General features: G+C 37.3%; 2 protein-coding genes across 3 annotated transcripts in view; both read right to left on the minus strand.

Annotated features, from left to right (window-relative positions):
- The window catches only part of dennd5a (DENN/MADD domain containing 5A), a 39,326-nt gene extending 26,539 nt beyond the window's left edge, over positions 1–12,787 (minus strand). Inside the window, exons 1-3 of one of the 2 annotated variants that reach the window (XM_078248127.1) lie at positions 12,555–12,787; positions 1,086–1,157; positions 183–292 (exon numbers count right to left, since the gene is read on the minus strand). In XM_078248127.1, the coding sequence (XP_078104253.1) occupies positions 183–292; positions 1,086–1,157; positions 12,555–12,654 (282 nt within the window). In that variant the 5' untranslated portion in view covers positions 12,655–12,787. Of the gene's footprint in view, positions 1–182; positions 293–1,085; positions 1,158–2,045; positions 3,728–12,554 lie in introns of those variants that run through there. The other variant, XM_078248135.1, reaches the window with a different exon arrangement.
- Positions 12,788–14,473: 1,686 nt separating this feature from the next.
- On the minus strand, positions 14,474–22,522 carry tmem41b (transmembrane protein 41B). Its single transcript, XM_078248148.1, has 7 exons — positions 22,304–22,522; positions 19,936–20,053; positions 18,873–19,001; positions 18,212–18,305; positions 17,466–17,570; positions 16,837–16,975; positions 14,474–16,740 (listed from the first exon to the last, which is right to left on the minus strand). The coding sequence occupies exons 1-7, from the start codon at positions 22,392–22,394 to the stop codon at positions 16,571–16,573; spliced, it is 846 nt and encodes a 281-aa protein (XP_078104274.1). The 5' UTR covers positions 22,395–22,522; the 3' UTR covers positions 14,474–16,570.
- Between the last annotated feature and the right edge of the window lie 474 nt (positions 22,523–22,996).

Here is a 22,996-nt window from a genome sequence, read left to right on the forward strand (position 1 = left end):
ATTACAGTGGAACACAGTTTCATGCATTACACATCATTATTTATGTGATTTTGCATGCATTTTCAGTATCAGGACACAAAGGAAAAATATTCATATTCATTTTGTGATACTGATTTCAATCCTATCTCCCAGCCATGCTTTTATTCTTAAAGGATATGAGGAAAACTGTATAGAGATCATACCATGCCAACTGCATCCTGGTCAAATGGATTCCACTCGACATTGTCTGGATAATGTGCTAGGACTTTGGATTTGAAGGTTCTCCGCAATGGACTCTGCTCAAAATTCTCACCTGAAAGTGAAAACAACAGAGAGAGCGAAAAAACAAACAAAAAGGAGACAAACAGTTAGCACACGTTTCCAGATGTCGATGGAGGAGCAGAAGAACAATCTGATCAGAAGCAGGTTTAAAGTGCCAGGCGCAAATCCAGAGGTAAGAGCAAGTCAGCATGTCTGTCTTAAGAGGAAGATTGTATTGCATCATATAAAGCTGTCATCTGCATCCTGCTCAAGAAAGCAAACAAAATAAAATATTCAGGAAGCATCTAATACTCCAAAATAGATATTTTACTTTATGGATCTTTATGCTTCCTGGCAGCTTTAATGGCAATACGAAGGAACACAAAATAATGAATCATAGAAAGCACAAATTGAGTTGATTTGAACCCAGACTAAAGCAGAAGTGATGCACACACCAAGGCAGTACTGAAAAGTCATTCAGAGTTTGGGGGGTGGGGGTAAACACTGACCAAGCAATGCCAGTGCATGCAGCACTGGATTTGTGTGTGTGTGTGAGAGAAACAGAAGCAGTGATTGTCAAACATCAGCTCATTGTTCAGCTGCTGCTGAAGGATGGGACGGAGGAGGGGAGACGAGAAACCAGGAGGACAGAAATCAGAGTGGTGTGCAAAACAGAAAGGGCAGGTCCCCACACCTGTGCAGAAAATAACTGAACATTTGAAGTAACAAAAAAGTGCTGCAGAGTAAAAAAAACAAAAAAAACAAGGTGTGCCAGGTTAAAGGTTGAAGGGATAAAGCTGAGCTCAGGTTAAGAGGGGGAGGAGTGTGTGTGGTGTGAGGGTTACCTTCATCTGCCCCCGCCAAATTTCCTCTGGCCCCATCTCTGAATTTAGTAGCTTCTATATACTGGCATAAAGCTACACAACACATAAAACAAAAATATAATTAAAAGCCTGGTTCTGGGTGGGTAGCGCATCACTTCTCAGTTTGTGCAAACACATCCTGACAGCTGTGTTCACAAAGCTCTGCTCTGAGAACAAGCTGCACACAGACACAGGACATTACCTGGTGGTGTGTTAATTCAAGCCAGATGGTGGGGTTATGATACACGTATACAGCCTTTCTGTGTGTATAGTAGTCTGTATATATCATAGTTTCCTCTTCTAGAGATCATGCAAATCCATACTGCTCTGATATGGATTATATTCTCAACACAGAGAGGTTACAGCCATGCTAGCAGCTCTGTAAGGCTGCACAGTGGTGCTTGGACATGCTAATGTCAGAATGCTAACATGCGCACAACGACAATGCTATCATGCTAATGTCAAATAGATATGTTTAGCATGTTCACCATCTTAGTTTAGCATGTTAATATTTACTAATTAGCAGTAAACACAAAGTACAGCTATAAGGGTTATTTCTTCAGAAGCAATTCAATCTGAGTGCCACAGAGAGGATAAGGAAGTTGGAAATTATTGAGAAACCAACACATTGGTTTTGGTCTTTTTATGGGGTTTCTTGACAATAAAGAAAAATATAGAGTAATATAGAGTTAGCCTCATACTTAATTATTTATAAGGTGGTATGTAGAGCACAAGTGTTTTACAAAAAATCATGTGACATTTCAAAACATTTTCAACAGTCTGCCCTTTTAATCATATGTGGAATAAACATCTCAAGGTGGGCAAATTAGCATATCCCATCACTAGACAGTCATGAGGTTTACTGAGTGAATGGCTGCTCTTGTATTACAGACTGACTCGAGCAGAGTTAGATTATCTAACATTTTGCATACTTTATCTGACCAGGCAATGCTTTTTGTTGTTTCCTCTTCATGCATCACATTTGCTGAGCACCAATGAAACAGTCCTGCTGGCAGAAAATCACATTCGTACAGCATGTCCCCAGATAAGCCACAAGCCAAATGTGAGCTGTGTGTCACACAACATCCACTCTTTTCTAGTTAGGAAAGCTAGCTAGTGAGGGAAAACAAAAAATGTTGCACTAATAATATTAATGGTCTCACACACACACACACACACACACACACACACACACACACACACACACACACACACACACACACACACACACACACACACACACACACACACACACACACACAGACAGACAGACAGGAAATGATGACTCTCTCAACTGTCTTCCCTGATGATTACTGCATTTGTTTGAACAAGACAAGACATGTTTAATCTTGGAAATCATTCACTGATAATCTTTGGTGAAGTAAGAGTTTTAAGGATTAAGTGGTTAAATCTGTTGGTTACTTTCATATTATCTTAACTGCCCAAAGGGAAGAAACCAGGGCATATGTCAGACTGACATTATTAGAATTTGTAGGGATGGGAAAAGATTATCCAGTTCCTTATTATTTCTTTGACATTTTTATACCACTATGATTGCTCCAGAATTCATGTTTAATCACCATATTTAAGGCACATTATTATTTTCTGATTTTGTCCAAAAAGTAAAAAAGAAAAAAGGCTACGTGCTTAGCTGAACTTACGTTGTTCATGAGCACACATGTAGGTCAAATTCCAAGACGGAAAGTGAAAACGGACATGGAGATCGATAGATAGAACTTTATTGATCCCCAAGGGGAAATTCAAGAAGCACGAGGATGCACTGAAACTAAGTTTGTAAACGCTGTCACAACAAAGTCAAGTATTGTAGTAATACAATACAAACATCTGGAAGCATCTGGCAGCGAGACAGCTTGCTTTACTCAACCAACAGCCTCAGTTATTATTCTTTTAAAGGTCATATGACATGCTGCTTTTTGGATGCTTTTATATAGGCCTTACTGGTCCCCTAATACTGTATCTGAAGTCTCTTTCCCGAAATTCAGCCTTGGTGCAGAATTACAGCCACTAGAGCCAGTCCCACAATGAGCTTTCCTTAGGACGTGCCATTTCTGTGTCTGTAGCTTTAAATGCTATTGAGGAGGAGAGAGGGGGGGCAAGGTGGAGGGTGGGGGTGTAGCCTTGACCAACTGCCATGCTTTGCTTGTTTTCAAGCCATGATGTCTCTCTCTCTCTCATGGGTGGTCCAAATTCTCTGGGCGGGCAAAGCAGAGAAAGGGGAGTTCATCTTGCTCCTTCTGACCTCATAAGGGGCAGATTCCAGATCGGCCCATCTGAGTTTTCATTTTCTCAAAGGCAGAGCAGGATACCCAGGGCTTGGTTTACATCTATCACCATTTCTAGCCACTGGGGGACCATAGGCAGGCTGGGGGAATTCACATTAATGTTACAAAAACTCATAAAGTGAAATTTTCATGCCATGGGACCTTTAAAGTAATCAGATTACTATGTGTCATGGCTAATTGTAATGTCCTCGTCACTACAACAGGAAAGTTTGTCGATTGCGAAAATCATAAGGTAATTATAACAGCGCAGGCCAGCAGCACACTTCAGGAAACAAGTACAAAACATTCCTGTCAAATATGCAAAATAAGGAAACCATAACACAGTGTTTTACAAAGCCTAAATCCATATGTAGTACTAAATGTACTAAATGATAAGAATAACTTAACACAAGGTTTCCTTTAGTGTCACTCAAGAGGACTGTTGATGACTATTAGCGACAATTAACGGTTACATACAGAAGCGTATAAAAAGAATCATTTTACCAACCTAAAATTCAAAAGGAAAATGAAAAGAGAAAATGTAAAATAAATTATCATATTGTACTATTCCAAAAAAATTTGGGGGCATTTTTATGCCGTTATTAGAGACAGTATACAGGAAATTAGGGAGAGAAATGCAACAAAGGTCCACGGCTGAAACCAGACCAGGCCATAATTAAATGTAAAAAAAAAAAAGGAAACTGAAAAGGGACACTGAAAGTACTGAAAAACTTAAATTTAAAGATGTAATATGAAAAGGAAAATAAAGAAGAAAACAAAAGCATATATGATATAAGAAAATTGAATATGCAAAATGACTATTAAATTATCATTGATATTTCCCTTTTAATTTCAAATCTGGTAAAATGATCCTCCATAGTGGTGTTATCCCTGTACAACTCGGCTGTCACAGCTTTACTAATGCTATTCTCTAGGACAAATATATTAAACATATACTTCCACATAGGATGACCTGGTCTATCACAGTTTGCTGCCTATCTCTGCTCCTCTGCATAGTAGGGCTGCACAATATATCGTTTTTTAAAATCTTCATCGCAATATCTACTGGCGCAATAAACACATCGCGAAAGGCTGCGACATATAGCGAAAGACACTCAGACATCTTTTGTGTTAGTTGACAGAAAATATCAGTAGAAAACTGCCTTTAAAAATTAACTGTCATTCTTATTACGATATATTGTTAGTGCTGCCTTTTATATTCAATTCAATGTTCAATTTCTTCGAAAAAAATATGTTGAAAAGGATTTCCCTTCATTTGTTTTGAATTGAACAAGCACCTTGTTGTATGTCAGCAGAATACTGAAAGCAGCAGAAAAGCAGAACTGAATACACTTTAATATCTGTTTATTTATCACAAATATCGTTATCACGATATTCAACAATGTTATCGCATATCACATATTTTCCTCATATCGTGCAGCTCTAGTGCATAGCCAGGTTGTTGTCAAACACAGGTGTTCCTTCTTCCAACCAACATCTTCACCTGGTAATCAGTGCTAATTACAAGCTAAAGGCCTCACCTAGGGAAGACACTTGTCGAAATTAACACCAACAAGCTCTCCAGAGTAAACATTTTTCTTGATTTTCCATCCAAATGGACTGTGATTCCATAAATGTGTGGACCGGTAGCAGTGGGAGTAGAGCGTCACTGAGTTCTGGGCTCCTCAACGTTTTTCCTCATCCTGTGAGGCAGGGACCACCCACAGCTCTGCACCCTTCCTGTACTCCTACACCCTTACACCTACTGTAGCATGGCCCACTAGGCTCAGCACCTCTCCTCTCTTGAAATATCCTCAAGCACAACTCAACTGCCTGCAGCAGAATTCGGTGAAGACGCTGCTAACGCTTCAAAATAGCTCAGCAGCAAAAACATCAACACTTATTCACCCAGAGGACCCGGTGCTGACAGGACATGATAGCACACTCTTAGCTTTAACGCACAGCTTGTATTCCCAACAGAGACAATAGACTTCTTTTCACAGCAGACATTTTGTATTAAAAACTGGTGAAACTGATTTCGTTAACAATGGCTCAGTTCCATTAAGTGCACAATACCAGCACCCTGGAACTAGCCCACAAAAATGGATTGTGGACGTTTTTAATGTCATCAATTGCACTGTTAAAATAAATAATGTTATGTCATTTTTTTACTCTTACACTGAATGTTTGCTGCTTCAATCCAGACGAGTACTGAGTATTTTCCGCGACTGAAAAATGCACGTGTTGAGGATGAGGACCAGCATGAACCGAAGGTATCAGTCTGAAACAGAGCTGAACAGTCCGACCAGTGTAATTAGTTATATTATGCATTTGTTTACAATATTTTCAGGCTTCAACCAGCGCTGCTCAAGCAGAAAGACAGGGTCAGGGAGAGAAAGAGAGAGATTTGTTAGGCATTGAAGAAAGAGTAGGAGAGGAGGACAGCATCCAACAGCGTGTCCTCTTTAGTTTTTGATACTTGATTGTTACGAAAAAAAGTATTTTAGATCAGATTTCTCAAAAAGTCAATCCGATTTTAATTTCTTCACTTGTTACAGTGTAGGAAAGGTTTCTAAACATGCACTTGCATTTACTGAAAACTGGCACACTAACATCGCTGTCTTTCCTCATTCACATTAGTGGGTAACACCACTTACAGGCGAGCTGCCAAAACTACCAGCTTACTGTTTCTTGGGTAGCTTTAAGTAACTATTAAAGAAACATGTCAAAATGTCAAGGAATTCCCTTAATTGCACTGGACCTGTTGGAAACCATATTGTAGTTGAGCATAGTGGTTTCATGCTCCTTATTTATAAATACAAAAATGTATTTATAACAGAACTTTGGCTACACTTTACTTATCTACATAAGAGTGACATGACACTATCATGAACACATGACACTATCATGACACATTCATGACACATGAACCCTAACTCTAACCCTAACCCTAACCCTAACTTGTCATGACAAAAACCGAATAACACTTACTAAAAGCGTTACGTCATAAACGTTTATGACTTGTTTATAATGTTTATGACATGTTCATGTTTCAAAGTTGGAAACTTTTTTTCCTAGCCTGACGTCGTCATACTCAGATTCTAGTCAGAATATGAATATTTCCCGACCTCAAATGTTGTGAGCGGGGCTAACTTCGGCTGGCATCCAGGCTAATAACTTCCATTAATTCCCATGAAAGTTTCCAAATTGGAATGTTTCCAAAATTCCCCAGCTTAACTTTCCATGGAAAGTTTCTGGAAATTTACCGGAAAATGTCCGCCCCTTTGCAACCCTACTCTTATGTAGATACCTTCAAGTAAAGTGTACACCTAGCTGACAACATAAAAGAAGAAGGACAAATTCAATAGCACTCTTATGTTCTACAAAGTATCAGTACATTTATTTTTTAATCTGGATTAACTGGGTTTGTTCAGTTACCTTTATTCAATTCACCTGTACCAACTACTATAACAGCAATATCTGTGCAGTGTAGCAAAATATCCATTAAGCCTGCCAATTATGGTACATTATTACTGTTAAAAAGATGTTGTGCGACTTAGGCCAGCCAAACCAAACACATGAATTTCTACATATAAGTTATAAACATTTTCTGATGCTGTTTAAAGTTTGTTACCATCCATAATACAACATGTCAATGTAAGGTCAGTTACAGAAAAGCCTACAGATTGGGCCTTTAAATCATAAACTTGAAATAAGAAAGTAAGCCAATGAGAATTACAAACATCAACAGCCAAACCAGTATCTATATCATATCTACAGCAAACAGGAAGACGTTTTGATGTAACTTGCATGCAAAACATCTGTTAGCAGCCACAGGATTGGACTGCAGAGAAACTTGACCCACAGAAAATATACAGTCTTTTAGACAAGAATGTGCAGGTTTAATTACTCTGCCATGATGGGAAAGAAAGATCTGGTAACGGACAACCATCACAAGTTCCCCATTCTGTGTTCCCATTTTTCTTTTAATGATATCCTAAATTAAACACAAAAACACAGGACTTTCCCCAATAATGTAACAATCCTATAGGTTTATATTATGACTGCTAGGTTTTTTTTAATAATTTCAACCTTGTTTCTAAGAACTTATGTTTTGTCCATCATTTTAGCATGGCGGACAGGTCTAAACATTGCCATTGAGAAGAAGCCAGTCACTCAGAGTCTAAAAGTAAATTGATTTAAGCTGCAGATTTTATTGACAGTTTTCTCAAAACTTTAATCTTTAGCTTCCATCATTGTCGTTGCCATTACAGCCCTACGAGCTAGCATTTTCTATGAGCTTATTTATGGTCAGCTTCTGAGTTTGTTATCATTTTGTATGTAAAGATCAACAAACAATGCACCCTCAAAGCCCTGTAATGAATCTTCATACTGCACTCAAAATGTCCCTGATACATTCAAGAAGATTTTTAAAACACTGACAGGAGACCCTTAACAGGCAAATAAATGAACAACTAAGTAAAAATATGAAAGCCCACATTATGCATTTAAAGCCTGCTTTCATGTTGAGCCATTTATCCTCATTTGTTTGCTGAGTAGGATTGGGGAGAGAGGCTGCCTGGGAAATTCAAAAGGATATTTAGCATTTGAATAAGTGGAGCCTGTGTGCGAGTGTACTTATGTCCCTCAGTTGCCTGTGTTTCCAGTGTCGCCTGTGAGGTTGCAGGATCATACATATGCTAATCAGGTCCTCACTGTGCTGCCAAACACTGCTCTTACAGAAAGTTTTGGTCGTTTCTTTGTGTTTCACTGTACATGAATTAAGAATGCATCATATTAAAAATGAGAAACATACCGTGGTTCTGTTATGTCACTGGACAAAAACCACTAGTTTCATTCATGGCACCAAGTTTCTATCGACAGTTTTGTCAGCAAAGTTTGTCACTTTAATTAATTCAAAAGGTTTAAATCATTAAGGCGTAAAATTACTGAATAATGTTCAGTTGTCCGTTCAGTAATTACAACATCTGTTGTTTAAGATGAGGCTGAACTGCCTCTTCAGTTTCATGACATTTGACAGCTGAAGCAAGCAATTATTCTCATTATCGATAAATGTTGTTGTTTTTTATTAATGGATGAATTGTTTGCTCTATAAAAGTACTACCACAATTCCCTGAAGCCCAAGGTCTCATCTTAAAATGTCTCGTTTTGACCAAAGATTTTCAGTTTTCTATCATATATGACAAAAAAAAGCAGCAAATTCTCAAATTTGAGAATCTGGAACCACAGTGTTTGGTACTTCTGCTTGAAAAATGACTTAAACAATTTAATGATTATCTGTTATTTTATTCTACTATATTATAAGTAAGTATTTTATTAAAAAGGTTTAAAAAAGCATCTACTCTTGGTATCATCTCTATCATGATACTTTTCACATATTTATAGTGTTGTTTCCTGCAGAGTTTCCCAGCATTTGCATTTCCTACTAATCTACCAAACATTACATACAGTATTTAGATTTTATTGTGAAAAATGGTATGGTTTCTATAAAGACTAAACAGAAGAAGTACTCCATCACAAGTAAAGAGAGACCTGAATGCTTCCAACAACAGGCAGAAATGTGTTACTTAAAATGCAAAAGAACTTCTAGGTATACCTAAAGGGGATGTTTAGCTGATATAATCATATGTAACTTGTAACCATGGAATTTCCGCACAATTTCCTCTCTTCAACTAAACCTGCAGTCAATAAGGGCAAGCCCCTAACCTCTTTCTACAGTAAACAGCAGCAACATGCAGTAAGTAGAACAACTTCAATGATGTTTAACCACAGAGCTTCAACTTGTACTTCTGTGCAAGCTTTCAACCGGTTAGGTTTTTGTCTTGTCAGAGAGACCTCGAAGAACCCCTTATCACACACTCAATGGCAAATTACGATAAAAGAAAAAAATATAACATAATGCAGCTACTGTAATTTAGATATTTTTAAAGGTGAGAGGGAAAGCCAATCAATGGGTCATTACTCTATATATAAAACTTGTATTAAAATAAAATGTATATTTATGTCTTGTGTCAAAACCGAACATGGTGTTCAGGCCTGACATGGCCTTAGTCTGGTCAAGGAGATCTACCTGTGCTCTCTGCTCACTTTTGTGCTCAATTCTAAAACAGAACAATGCGTGTTCTTTAACGTCTATTCATTTATTAAATTTGAAGTACATTTGAATTAAACTTGTAAACAGGAACTTGAATTAAAGGAAATAAAAAATAGGAAGTAAAGGGGTTGAGTCTTTGAAAACTAAAAGGATTTTTGGTTAAGTGATTACTTTAAGGAGGAAAGTACTTTCTGATGAGTCACAATGAATCACACAGAAAATACAGACTCTTCTCTTGTTCAGAGAGCAGTTGTACAAAAAACTTTTTTTGTGTTCACAAGACAAAAAAAATGGCTGAACTGTGGTTTGTTGTCTGAAGACTGCTAGAAGAGTACAGGAGCAGTGACCCGGTCAACAAGAGCTTATACACCATAACACTCACAACAGGCTTGATCATGTTAGCAGATTTGCACTTGGATAGCTTGCATGACTGAAGAATATCAACTGTCAACATGAGCGAGTATTTTGTGATTCCTCTTAATGTGAAATACACAACATTTGAATGTAAATGAAGTGATAAGTACATAATTTGAGTTGAAACCATATTATGCCTTTGTTGACCTGTTTGTTCCCTGGCTTCAACATTTAGGGTTTCCCCGAAGATATTAGTCAGGAGGGGTGTTGTTGCTGCTGCGGGAAACCCTGACCTTATTTCGTGGGGGAAATGTTGGAGCTGCCAGATATTATACTCTAAAATGACACAAATCTCCATTGTAAAAAGTAGGGCTGGGCAATATATTGATATTATATCGACATCGATTATGAGGATAGATATCGTCTTAAATTTTGGATATCGTGATAGGACACGTGTTGTCTTTTCCTGGTTTTAAAGGCTGCATTACAGTAAAGCGTTCTAATTTTTCTGAATTTAACATACTTATTAGCTGTTTTATTGTTTGTTTCTTAGTCATTGTATCCACATTATTGGTGATTCTATATCATTGTGTTAATATTTTGTGAAAGCACCAATAGTCAACCCTGCAATATCGCCACAATATCGACATTGATGTATTTGGTCAAAAACATCATAATATGGGCCCCTGGTTAGCTCACCTGGTAGAGCAGGCATCCATATACAGAGGTTTACTCCTCAACGCAGCAGCCGCAGGTTCAACTCCAACCTGCAGCCCTTTGCTGCAGGTCATTCCCCTTCTCTCTGCACTTTCAAGTCTAAGCTGTCCTATCCAAATAAAGGCCTACAAATGCCCAAAAAATAATCCTTAAAAAAAAAAAAAATTGTGATATTTGATTTTCTCCATTTCGCCCAGCTTTAGTCAAAAGTGTGAACACTATTATTTAGCAAACACAACTCCCACCTCCACTGATATGTTGGGTCTGTCACGACTCCCTGACGAGACCGAGATAAAGAGTATTAATTATTACATTGTTTTTTTCTTAGTGGAAGGGCAAACCTAGGGCAAACTAAATTTATACTATGTTCGAGATTAGCTTGTCATTTAACAACTGCAGTTTGGCAGGTTACATCTTGGATTCAGTGTCTTTATTATTTCTTACAAGATGGTAAATCCATGTGTTGTCTCTGTCTTCCAATAAGTTAGGAACACTTAGCAACGATAAAGTTCGGAAGAACTAAGTGTTCCCACCTGTGTAGGCTTACTGTCAGGTCTTAGGTACCTCACTTTAACCTTTCTATCGGAAAACTCAAGTTAATTGAGTCATCACTATCATTAAAAAATATATATATTTAAACGATTTGTAATATCTGAATGGTAAAAGGAGTTATGGATATGGATATAATCCTCTATCACAGTATATGTCATTTTATGTCTAAATATTAATATGATGTAGTAAATCTTCTGGAAAGTTGATGACAAATGGTTCATGGATAGCATGTAAATGTCTGTTTTTGTGTAATTCGGTGAAATAAATACCTTACAGATAAAGAAAGGGTATCACATTGATGTAAAATACATACTTAATCAAATATTGCCCACAATGGTCTGATAAAACCAGGAATAGTAAAAGGGATAACTACCACAGTATTAACAGTATATGACAAAATATCTGACAATAGACAAATTTAAGTTGTGGCATGGTAATGCATTGTCATATTGCCCACTCCTACTGGCTGATGCTAAAAAAAATGTTTTCTCATTTATGACCAAAGTCAGCTGACCAGGAATATGGTAGAGAGAAAAACAGCACTGTTGCCATGCTGTAATTTCCCACAGTTCATGCTCAGGGACGCTCAGGCCACAGTTTAACACACAAATCCTCTCTCTTTCAATCACAACACATGCTCAGACAGGTAAAATAATGACAGAAAAAGTCACAGTCCCCGAATCAAACAAAATCCAGGTGTGTCACAGCCTATTGTACTCTTATTAATGTTTAAGTCATTTCTATAATTGTTTGTGAAGGGAAGGGTGTGCCTCTAAGGAGGTTATTTGAGGAGGATGGCTGCATGCACAATGTGGATCTCTGGTGGATGCTGAGGATGTCTGGGGTCGATGGGGGGGGCATGGTACATTATGCCTTTAGGGCATCTGTTAATCAGCTCATGTGTTTTGCTACCTTGATACCTGATCTCCTCTAAATAACCCGCTGACACCTAGGAGCCACTGTGACGACATCCTCGGGTGTAATAACATTATATCGACATCAGTATTATAGCATCAACCAACACCAATGTCTGAATAAAGTTTCTCAAAATAAATATGTATTACTGTGCAGAACCAACATCAAACCATTATGAGATATAGAGTATACAATCCGGAGGGAACTGATCGACAACCTTTGAATTAAAATTCATGTCAGTGCGTTAAAGAGACACAACAAGCCAGTAATCCTCTCGTTTCTCATCGAGCAGTAACAAACAGGCTGAAAGAAGATGAGCTAGGCCTGACGTTTTGTCCGCTGTGTATTAATGTTAACAACCTATATTTTATGTTACACAAATAAATTCACCACAGACACGTTAAGATAAAGTATAGGCTAAATAATAACGCTGACACGATGTTATAACAGCCCCCCTTCCTTCCTTATTTGCTACAGCATCAGCTCGACATTTATCCCGATGGCTAATGTGCTTACCGGACAGTTCGTCGGGTTCCAGTCCGCTTTCGGTGTCGAGTCCGCAGATCACAAAATAATCTGCGAACCGGCAGGAACCGGAGCTGAAGCCGGTGGTCATTTTGAGACTGGTCCGGTGGTACCCTTATCCTCCCAATAGGGAGCATATTAAAGGAACTTGGAAAAGTGATTTCTCTCTGCCATCACGGATGCTACGTTACTGCGAAGCTCGAAAATCAGTACCGATACTGAGCTGAACTGTTCTGCTAACAGCAACAGTTATCATACATCCGGACGCGATCCTTCACAATAAAACGTCGTTTCCGCAAAATGTTGCACCAAACAACAGAAAAGCTGCTGTTGGCCTGTATTGTTATGAAATATGTGGTGTTTTATCACAAAATTGGAGAGAAAAAATAAGTACAAGTGCAAATGAATACATAAAAGAGTAAGTAATAAGTAAATACATCAATAATATTAAAATCAAATTAAGGGGGGGCTAGATGGGGCTAGTAGTTCATCTGGTTAAGCGTGCGTCCCTTGTAGTGGCCCAGGCTCGATTCCAACCTTTTGGCTCTTTGCTGCATGTCGTCCTCCCTAACTCTCCCCCTTTTCCTGTCTACCCCCAAATTATATTAAGGAGGAAAAAACTATGAATCTAGCCTCGATGTTAGTTTTTGTATCCATGCGGCCTGTGGGGTAATTAACTCTACTACAGTATATTATTATTTCAATCAGATTATTGCTGATGCCAATTATTGTTTTATTTTGAATGTATATTTAATTCGGGTTTGTTCTAGTTCTCTCTGGCTTTACACATCCATTGAAATCAGAGTATTGCAGTCGAAATGCATTGTGGTCCGTCAACAGCACAACAGCTGTACTCATTTCTTAAATCCATAAAGTAACACAAGGACGATACTGTATGTGCATGGACCTTGGCAGGAAATATTCTTTACCCGTTCAGCAGCTAGTGCAGTTATGGTTATAGTGCATTGGATTTATTTTTGTATATTATTGTATTATATTCTGTTTAGCACTTTGTTTTGAAGCAATGAGTTAGCGGTTGCAGTTATTTATTTATAGAGAAGCATCAATTTTGACCGTGTTTTTTTATGTGATGTAAAGGTATTTCATTGGCCTTTAAATAGATAATAGAGTAAAACAGTCTATCTGTAAAATGTTCACAGAGAACGTTGCTTGATTGTAATACTGAATGCTAAATACAGAAAATTGTTTATCTCAATGTTCAGTGGGAAAAAAATCGTTTTGCTATCACAAAGTGAGGTTTATATTTCACTGAGTCAACCCATTTAACCAGCATGAATTGAATTAAGACCGTGCCTTTGCATGTCGACGAAAATAAATCTACACTGATTTTTATCAGATTTTTATATTAAGAAACATCGTTTGCATTTCTTTCAATGTATTTTTTTTATTTTTTATAACTGAATTAAATGTAAGATTTCCCTGATTAAACGCGTTTTTACACTAGTAAAAGTGTGAATGCAATGTTATCCAAACAGAACACTGCTTAGCAGGTATGTTACAATATCACCACCTGGTGGCACTAAACCTCACTCTTGTTCCGTGGGACTTGAGACAGAAGACGTAATAACGTTTGTTTATCGTTTAATAAACACACTGAAATGTCAGTGTCAACCATTTTGTTTGGGCTATAGAGACAAATGCTTTTGTTTATGTGTCACTGAAGTTTGCTGCATGTTCTGTGGCCCCACAAAACAAAAGAGAGCCCAGTCTATATACAAACTTAATACATAATTGCTGTGAAACCCCTCCTTTGAAAGAATATTAAATGATGAATATATAATCATTTATAAATGGCTATGTTACTTTTTGATAGCTCCCTGCTGCAGCATGATCAAACATGCACTCAAAACTAATATCCTGTAAAGATAAATGTAATGATTCAATAAATATTAAAAGAAAAACAAATTTAATTAGATAAGACAGAAATGTGCAATCTGTAAACACTTCATACTGCAATACATCACTGCTCAGTACAAAATAATACTTTTTGAAATGTTAACAGAGGGTTACACAATAATCATCTCACTCACATCTTTGATAGGGTTATAGGACAAAAAAAATAGCAATAATATATCCAATTTGAATATATGTGTAGCATGGAGTTTAGAATAGGTTTAAATATTGTAGCAAATAAAGAAAAAACAAAATCTTCTTTCATGTCTCGGCAAATTTAGCATTATGGAGAACTTCCAAGAAGTTAATAAAGTTTCAATTCAAATAATTAGAGAAACAAAAAGATTTTTAGGAGCAATTTATCATTTACCACTTGATTTAACCACCTTAGTGATTAGTCATTTCCCATAAGCTCTCCCATAAACCAGTAAGAACCATAAAAACAACCCAACAGTCTTTGACAGTAGTAGCGTGGAAATTGATGCTTATGTAGGCATTTCAAATTTGGGTTTGAATGGTTATTAATCTTACAGTAGTAAATCTTACTACTATAATAAGACATTTAAGTAAAAACAGCAAAATCTCAAAATGCACCAAATCAACTGCCTCGATTTATGTGATATCTTAAGAGATTAAAGAAAAGTGTGTCAAATAAGTTACCTGAATGCACATTAACTGCATCAACATCTCTAGTAACTGTCCAGAAAGTTTTAAGCAGCAGCAATAAGTTACCTTGGTACACAAGACAGAAATAAAAAAACATCTAAATGAAAAATTCAGTGAGCACTAAAAACATAAATCAGGCATCATAATACATTTCTTCTGGTGAAAAATGGAAGCAGTAAAAAGCAAGGTAAGGCTCGGATAGCTCAGTCCGTTGGCAGTCTTATTGAGGGCACAGGTGTATCATCCATTATATGGGCATCACCATTTCTATACTGGCAGAGCAAACAATACCCTGGGGTTGAGACTGACACAACTAGACGTGCGTTATCATCACCTACAGTAAAACTTGAGAACCCATCTCACCCTGGATTTATTTCAAAATTTACAAACCAAGATGATTCGGCTTTGCTTTTCACTAACTTTTCTGTGTTGCATACATCTTACCACACATAAATGTGTTGTGTTGACCAAATCTACGTTCACTTCCTAATTACAAATACAAATGAATTTGGAAATGCTTGGAGTTTTGTCCTGGGAGGAAATATAACATCAGCTTAGTCCATTCTTTACAAGTTAAAGTGTCTACTAATATGAACAGAATTGGGTGAAATGTGTGTGGCAGTGGTTCCAGGCACCTTTCAAGGAAGAACATGGGAACTCACCCACATGTCAACAAAAGTAGCACTTACTAAGATCAGTCATCACAGTTTCATTCTTTCCTCACACTGCATATATTTGCCAAGGCAAGCACCAGGTATCCAAACTTACAGTGACATTTATTGCTGTGTTGGTTCCATTCATTAGGTTGAAATTAGACACAAGCGTGTTCAAATAAATATTTAAAAAGGGATTGAAAGTTAAAGGTGCTACAAACAGGACGTAGAAAATGATATGCTACTGCCAAAGCAAATGTAATGGTAAAAGTTATTCCAGCAAAAAAAAAAAAAAAGATGTTTGCAACAGCCTCAACAAGGTAGGCTACTGATGACATTGTTTTTAGCAGTTTCTAGCAAGAAAGGAGAAACACTTTTCCCCATGAAAAGTATCAGAATGATGAGTTTTACTCCAACATCCTACAAGTAGCACCTTTAATTGTCTGGCAAGAATCATAAAATAAATTTAAAAAAAACAAAAAAACTAAATTTCTCTTATTTACATGTGCCACAATCAACAACAGAATTCACAGAAACCAAAAAGAACTTGTGTAAGAGACGGCTAGTTTACACTTACTACGGACCTCCCACCCCTGCATGCATTTTGTGGTCAAAGAGTGATGAGCTTGTTGTGCCAGTGGTTAGATATTCGCCCACCAGCAGCTGTGTATGAGACTGACGCAGAGCAACTTGAGTGACAGCTGCACGTTCCTGAGCCAAGGGAAGGGGGTGCCGGGATCAGCCAGCAGATGAGGTGCTGAGGTGTTTAATGTTCTACTCTAGCTTCTTCTGCAGCTTTTTCTGGAAGCAGACGGGCAAAATGGAGAGCACGGCGAGTACACCGAGCACAGCCAGAGAGTTCCAGGACACAGCCTCGCCAGCTGTAGTCAGTTTGTACAGTGTTGTACCCGCGTTGATAGCTACAAAGGACGGAGGTGCCACTCCTGTGAATCAGCCAGGTTCAATACAGGTGAGTGAGTGACAACAAATAATATCAAAAGAAGGTATACAGTTCAGCAAGAACGGATGGACAGTCTTACCAAGAAAGGTACCGATGAAGAAAACCCCCAAAGGCACATTGATGACAGGTGAGGTGATGTTGATGAACCAGTTGGGAAGAAAGGGGGTTATCCTCAGGAAGATGATGTAATTGATTAGATGATCTCTATGTTTGTCAACCTGCCAGCAAAAGTGATGTACAGTAAGTCATATGCCCTGAATTACCAGTAAATGCTATCTGTGAATTTTATATGGTCAGTATCAGTACCTTTGTCGTTATAGTAACTTCAGTAACAGTTACATCATTTTTTACAATAACAGCATTTATTTTTGGTAAAAAACTACTTTAGCCTCCAGAATTCCTTTAAAAGCTACAGTGCGCAGTTTCTGCAGTAATGACAACAAAACTGTCACCGCATCCAAATGATACAAGCCTTCCATGACTGAATGAACATGAAAACATGAAAATTGAATATACGATTAACAAGGATTTGCTGCAGAGCCATTGTTTTGGACTGGATTAGGTTGCACAGTTGTGGCTTACAAAATGGTAATTGTATATGATTAATACAAAAGAAAAAAAATTATCCAAATATCTCAATTTGTATTGAATATTGCTCTTACAGTATATACCTTCTATTCACAGTACATTTTCAGTTAAGGCGTTTACCTGCTGGGACCACTTCTGTGCTCTCTCTGTGAGATATTTGTAGACCATCGGTCTGCCCACCAGATATGATAGCATATAGCAAAAGGAAGCACCAAGGCCAGAGCACTGCCAACAGATAAAAACACAGTAAGAAACACAGAAACACACACACAGGTAACTTGCTAAAGATTATCGTCATACTCCTACACCAAAAGACCACCATCTTCATGACTGGACATTTTTACTTTTAGCAGCAGTGGTGTAGCGTCATGTTAAATACACATTAAGTAGTTTCAAAGACAGGGCTGAGGGCCTTGGTGTTAACACACATTAACCACTGCCCTTCATAGTTGTCACAGCACAAACATCCCAATTTAGCATCCCTCAGAATCAAAGAACAGGAACGTCTTCAGCACTCACCATGTTTTGAAACAGCATTAAACAATACAGGAACGAAACATTACAAAAGAGAAAAAGAAAAAAAAATAGAGAAAAAAGAGTGGCCACAACTGACTATGATACAACGCAGGCACATGATATGTTGTACACACATCTATTGCATGTCTGTCTGTTGCTCTTCCTTGCTTTCTTCCATTTTGTTTTTCTCCCTGTTAAGAGGCATATATTCTTGCAAAAGAGAGCATGTGTACCTACACCCTTACATACCTACGTGTGTCTTGTGGAAACTATTGGAGTGCACAGTTGCTCATCATACAATATAACATTTGTTTTCAATCACACATTTCATACCGTCCTTCCTTACTCACCAAGCAGACTAAGAAAAGAGCCAAGGGGAAAGGATAAAGATATCCAGACAGGATGCTAAGGAAGATAGATCCAGGGATTGCAAATGTCTGGAGGCTGACGAAAGCGTCAAGGTAAACGACTTACAGAAAACATACAGTTATCACTCAGGCACATGCATGTTAAATCAAATAAATAAACATTAATAACCCTCTAAGCACTGTAGCATGCTGGTCTTTCTGTAGAATCTTTGATTTAATATGGTCCATGTTAAGGGAGAAAGAAATCCACAGAAGGAATGAAAACTCAAATGTTTAGTATTTCTCCAGCTAGTTCTACGCCAGATGTGTCTTTCTATTGTCAGTCCTAATGGAAGGTTCAATTAAACGGATAAGTCATCTTTTGTTTTGGAAGACTCCATCAAGGAAAGAACTAAAAAGAAGCTGGAGCCAGTGCTTGTCATGGTGGCATCCCAAGATCAAGAACCTGATCAATTATTTTGGGCCTTAAAAATTCTGCTAAAATCTGTAAACTGCTGACCCCAGTTAACAACAAATTAACTGAATTGTTCCAACAAACTATCACTGCAACCAAGACTGTGCTTGAAGAACTGAATTTCAGCAGGGTGGTTCTAAATTTGTTTTGTTTTTTTAAAGTTAAGATAGATGGATTCTCCAAGGATACAAAATATATGTTGCAAAGTAGGCCACCAACACTTGGGAGTAGTATGTGTCTTTGTATTTGGACAGCACAGTTCCCAAAGCTTTGGCATCCTCCATGTCTTTAGGGATCTTGATTTTCTCCATTTCATCACTGGGAAAAAAAATAAATAAAAAATGTTCAGTCATACATATTTCACACAAACATGTTTGTTTTCCTTGCAATACAATGCACATACCAAAACTTGATCGCTCAAAATGCTAAAGTCGCCTTTGGATTTTGAGCATCATGATGAGTAGCTAAATACTGCCAAACTCAGGCACCTCATGCAACCTAAGGAAAAGTGAAGCCTTAGACTAGTCAAGACTTCTGTCACAAGGCTCCTAAAAACATTGAGATCCAACACTGCACCGGTTCTGGGCTCTTCGTTAGGTGACTAGTTAACTTTAAGATTTACTTAAATCATTTACTGACAAGACATTACATATATAGTCAGGCCCTTATGCACTTAAAAAACAATGGCTGGCAAGAATGGCAACAACAATAGGCCTCAAGGACATCAGCTATTCCAAGGTCAAGGCTGAAAACTAAAAACGTGACAACCTTTCTCAAAATCTTCAGAGAAGCTAAATCAATCCAAATTTGTATTATATATATTTTCTGGTTTGTACAGTATGTGTCCATGTTTAAGTTCTTTTTCTACTACTGTTAATGTCTCTTCTCTGTAAAGTACGTTGTCACTAATGTTTTGTCATGTAAATAAACTTACTATATATATATATATATATATATACACACCTAAAGGGTGTTAAAATAGCCACTAACTTTACCTTAGTAAGAGACATCAACAAAATAATGACAGTTTTGCATTTAGTACAAAACTATAACCAAGTGACAAACCTGTTACACTGCATCAACATTTTTTGTCTATTTATTAAATACTATTTACTCTTATAGGTCTATCATTTATTTATGAAATACTGTTTACTCTTTGAAGGTCTACCATTACCATTCTTAATTTCCAGGGATAAAAATAGTCCTCACCCACAAATAACCAAGTTTAATAATCCACACAAAAAAAACCTACTTGGGAAGCTCTGGGAAGTTCCTGTAGACCAGGTACATGACTGAGGCAGAGCAGGTGAAGATAGACGCCAGAATCAGGACAGACATGCGTGCTGAGGCCCCTTCAGTATGCAAAGCCTCTGTGGGGGAAAGAGAATAGGTTTTACCAAATAAATTAAAAGGTTACTATAAAAACAAACGACCTATCAGGGAGCCTTGTGTAATTTGCTTATGAGTTTTGCATCACTTGTTCAACTCCCTATAGGTAACTGACTCTCCCCCTTGAGACAGACTCTTGCGGTTTGCGACCCAGTCATTAAAGACTTTATGGAAAGGGATAACTGTAACATTGGTTAATTTCAAGTATCAGATAGAGATGTCATAAAATAGGAAAATAGCGTATATAGTTTTTTTAACCAACTACAGCACTCTGGCATATAATTTAGAGATGAACCGTGGTGACCGGGGCAAATTACAAATAACAAATTAACACCAATTGTACTGATTAACAAATCAACACAGGCACTAGGGTCGCACCTTCCAATACAGATATCTGCAAACAAGACATATTCCTCCTAGTGCATATCACACTGGTAAGCATTTCTTAAAAAAGAAATCCTCTAAAGCAGTGACTCCTGGTCAGAGATGAGCCTAAAGCAGTCAAGTCAGACCAAAAGTGACTTTTGTATATTAACATACACTCAGTTGCCAGTATTTGGTACACCTAACAAAAACAATGCAATCTAATACAACCGCCCTTCTATAAATACTTCCTTTATGAAAGTTATAATGTTCATATCGTCTACTTTTATTGATATAAATGGGATGGACAAAATTTAAGAAACACCTCTTTTGGGACCCAAATAAAGCACAGTTAAAGCACATTTTTTGTGTCATCAAATTTACATCCAGATAACACTTTAGGCTTCGAAGTACAAACAATACTGCAACAGATGAAATCCATTACAGGTCAAAAAATGCTGATTTGATTTTGATGTTAATGGATGCAATAAGGCAATAATTGTTTAATGTTAACACAAATAAGCATAATTTTACAATAGTGTAATCTGCTCAGCAACCAAATATTTCACTTTTGAAGTCATGGTTTCAGGGGTTGAGAAAATGTTTTTATTTTTATTTATTATTGGTACACAACATTCTGTCAGTTGGTGCAGGTTTTGCGGAGACTGGTGGCAGCTCGCTGAAAGGTGGAATAAGCCTAATATCACACTGTGAAATGTATGTAATGTAGAAATATTCAGCTGTAAATGTACTTTGGTAGAACGTTTGTGTAAAGATGGTAATAATGCAGGTCTAGGTTTAACCTGGGTCACTTTTGTCACTTTTTTGCATTTCATCTGCAGTGGTGGAATGTAATTTAGTAAATACTTTGCTCAAGTAGTGTACTTCAGTAAAGTTTTAAGGTACTTGTACTTTACTTAGTAAAAGTATTTCCTTTTCAAGCCACTTAATATCTCTTTTCCACTAAATTTCAGAGGGGAAATATTGTACTTTTTACTCTACTACAGTTATCTGACAGCTGTAGTTACATTAGAAATTAGGATTGTACACACATAACATACAACGAATTTATAAAATGTGGTGCATTGGCAGATTAAACTAACCAGTATTTAAAAGGGTTGCATTAACAGTGCAACGCTTCTTACACTACTAATGTATCAGTAATAATAATATAATACATATCGTTAATAGTATAACAAAAGGGGCTACTTTTCAGCATTGAGTAGATTTATTTGAGATACTTTCATTTTCAATGCAAGTCTTTGCAATTTTTTTTTAGTGTTGTATTGTTACTTTTATCCGAGTAACGTTCAGAATGAATTCATTCTTCCCCCAACACCAGTCGTTGGACAGTCTTTGTTAATGAAAAATCACAGCTTAGCTAACGTTAATAAAAAGATTTTACTCTCGTTTCAACATTCATGGTGATTAAATTATTTAGTGAAGTTTGGATTTAATTACCCTACTGACGCTCACTAACAGGGTTTGCGTGGGGTGTATGTTCGCTAGTAACCTTTCCTTCAACACGATAGAGTTAACGTTATGTTCTTCACATTAGCTAATATAACGTTGTGGCGTTATTAAGCTAACATGTTAGCCATCGAAGTAGTCTAATCGGCTAATTTTCCTCGCTAGCTGTGTTACAACCATAGATTGTAGCTATGTACTGTAAAGAGGACAACAACCAGCTTACGGCTAACATTAGCTCATGTTCAGCAATCTGCACTGACCTTAAAGTAGAACTAACCCTGCCAAGTCGATATGGCTCAATCTATCTGTATCTAACGTTACCTAGAAGTATTTCATTTCCGCTGCTTTGCTCTAACGTTACATTTATGTTAACGTTAGCCAACACAGCCAGAACTTACCTTTCAGTACTCTTGAGTCACTAGCCTTCACCTCCTCCTGTGCCGAGGACAAACCGTCGTCCTCTCGTCTTTCTCTTCGCTTTTTTGCCATTTTACTGAGATAACGTTGAGGTCAACTAGGGTTACAGTACCGACGTGTGTGCAACAGCAGGCGGCTGGACGGTGAAGTGATACACCGGTGTGGTGACAGCCGTTTGACACGTTACACAGGCTGACCTTTTACCTTCACATCACAGCAGCAAACCCTGTGCCATACACAACAGCGCCCCCAGCAGTAACAGTGTCTCCATAGCTACAGTGAAGTCCATTATTAACTATTATCCAGACAGGTAGTATATTGCTTTGACTCTGTAACTCAGTATATTGCATTTCATATAAAGTATTACTGGAAGTGCTGTTTCTAATTTTTCAAGTGTTCACATATCAGATGAATATAAGACCTAAGGACCTTTTATTCAGCTCCAATTATCTGACAGCTTCAGCTTTATTTACTTTTTACATACAGAGATACAAAGGTGTGCATATAAAACATGATTCATATTTAAAGATTAAGCTGCCTAACAGTATATTTAAATACAAATACAACTTTGACGGGGACATTCTGCTACATAAGAAGATTTTTTTATCGAACATGTTCGTAACATTTGATAATACTATATATATATATATATATATATATATATATATATATAA

The sequence above is a fragment of the Sander vitreus genome, chromosome 1 (assembly GCF_031162955.1).
Source record: "Sander vitreus isolate 19-12246 chromosome 1, sanVit1, whole genome shotgun sequence".
NCBI classification, from domain to species: Eukaryota; Metazoa; Chordata; class Actinopteri; order Perciformes; family Percidae; genus Sander; species Sander vitreus.